We start from the raw sequence: 1754 nt of genomic DNA on the forward strand, positions 1-1754 counted from the left end.
GGACAATTAAAGGCGTTTCTCTCAATATTTAGATTCTAGATTTACGAATAGTTGCATCTCAGACAGCATCCTATCATAACAAACCAGAATCAACGGAAAGCTCTCAGATGATGTAAACGTCTCAGTATAGAAACGACAGGGTTTGTGCTCCAGGGTAACACAGGCTACATAAATAAGGACTTGTTTTAATATTTAATGCCTTTTTTACCTTAAGAAAGCATCTACAAACTCTCACTGCCGGAACATGAAGTTTCTCCTCCGTAGGTCTGCAGCATGATTTAGCCTCGAGTGAGGTCAAAGGTCAGCGTGCAAACACTGACGAGTGCGTGTCTTGCGCAGGAAGTGCGATGGACGTCTTGCACAGCATGCAGAACTTCCTGAGAGGACGACCCAAATCCTTCAAATCCATCGACCACGCCATTGAATGGAGGTCTGGAAAGAGCACACTTCACAGTCGCATTTGCCGCTTTTATTCAGCCGGAGAGCGCAAAAACACAGGAGCAAGACCGGCTCGTATTGATCAGGAAGGACATTCCTGCCGGGAAACAACTAACTATTTGTTGATAAGCATGTCCCAACAAGAACATAACAAAACACTCTCCTAATTAGAGTATGTGGGTTTTCACTTATCTTATCATTTCTACTAGAAATTTATCTTTTTATCTCAGGATGATAAAATAATGCAATTCGCAATTATAATTTAGTGCATCACTTTTTATCTTCTCGCATCACTTAGCAAGCCATGTTTCAATTTCATGTCGTAATCTCAACCCGTACCCAGGCATGTTCATAAACCCCGGTTGAGCCCTGTCTACAAAACCAGGCCGTTACGTTTATGATCTTGCATGTCAATTTCAGTTTTTTGGCGTTTTTCAGAACAGCAGTGTTTTTCGCATATATGACTTACCACGTCGGTTTTGACTATGACGTTAGTGCCACAGTTTTCAGGTTTGGCCATATTTATTTATTTATTTAATAAAAGTCGACTTTCAGAGCGAATAATGTATTGGGTAGGATTTTTTAAAATGCCCGTAATGCAGTCAATAGCGTACAAGAACAAAAACAGTAAAAACGGTCAAAATATTACTACAATTTAAAGAAGCCGTTTCTCTGCAAATATCTGTTAAACTGTAATTTATTTCTGTGATGTGCCGCTGATTTTTTAGCATTGTTCCTCCAGCTTCAGCGTCGCACGATCAAGAAATTAGAAACATTTCCGATTATTATTACATGTTCCATCTCGTGTTTCATCTCGCGTTCCATCATGTTCCATCACGTTCCCATCTCGTGTTCCATCACATTCCCATCTCGTGTTCCATCACGTTCCATCTCGTGTTCCATCACGCCCATCTCATGTTCCATCACGTTCCATCTCGCGTTCCATCATGTTCCATCTCGTGTTCCATCACGTCCCATCATGTTCCATCTCGTGTTCCATCACGTTCCATCTCGTGTTCCATTACGTGTTCTATCACGTTTCATCTCGCGTTCCATCACGTTCCATCTCGTGTTCTATCACGTTTCATCTCGCGTTCCATCACGTTCCATCTCGTGTCCTATCACATGTCCCATCTCGTGTTCCATCTCGCGTTCCATCACGTCTGTTTTCTGCTTGCAGTGTAAAGAGCGGACAGATCAGAAACCTTGAGTCTGCTAAGGTGTCGATGGTGGGACAAGTGAGACGGTAGGCTGAGAGCACAGGCCTCCTCTTCATCACGACGGCGGTGGCGGCGGCTGACTCTGTGTGTGTGTGT

General features: G+C 43.1%; 1 protein-coding gene across 1 annotated transcript in view; it reads left to right on the forward strand.

Annotated features, from left to right (window-relative positions):
- The first annotated feature begins 107 nt into the window (after positions 1-107).
- Positions 108-1754, forward strand: part of LOC122349104 (protein phosphatase methylesterase 1-like) — a 3973-nt gene continuing 2326 nt past the window's right edge. The window contains exons 1-3 of the mRNA XM_043245036.1: positions 108-112; positions 251-430; positions 1619-1684. Coding sequence (XP_043100971.1) covers positions 108-112; positions 251-430; positions 1619-1684 — 251 coding nt within the window. The remainder of the gene's footprint in view (positions 113-250; positions 431-1618; positions 1685-1754) is intronic.

This window comes from Puntigrus tetrazona, chromosome 1, assembly GCF_018831695.1.
Source record: "Puntigrus tetrazona isolate hp1 chromosome 1, ASM1883169v1, whole genome shotgun sequence".
Classification (NCBI taxonomy): Eukaryota; Metazoa; Chordata; class Actinopteri; order Cypriniformes; family Cyprinidae; genus Puntigrus; species Puntigrus tetrazona.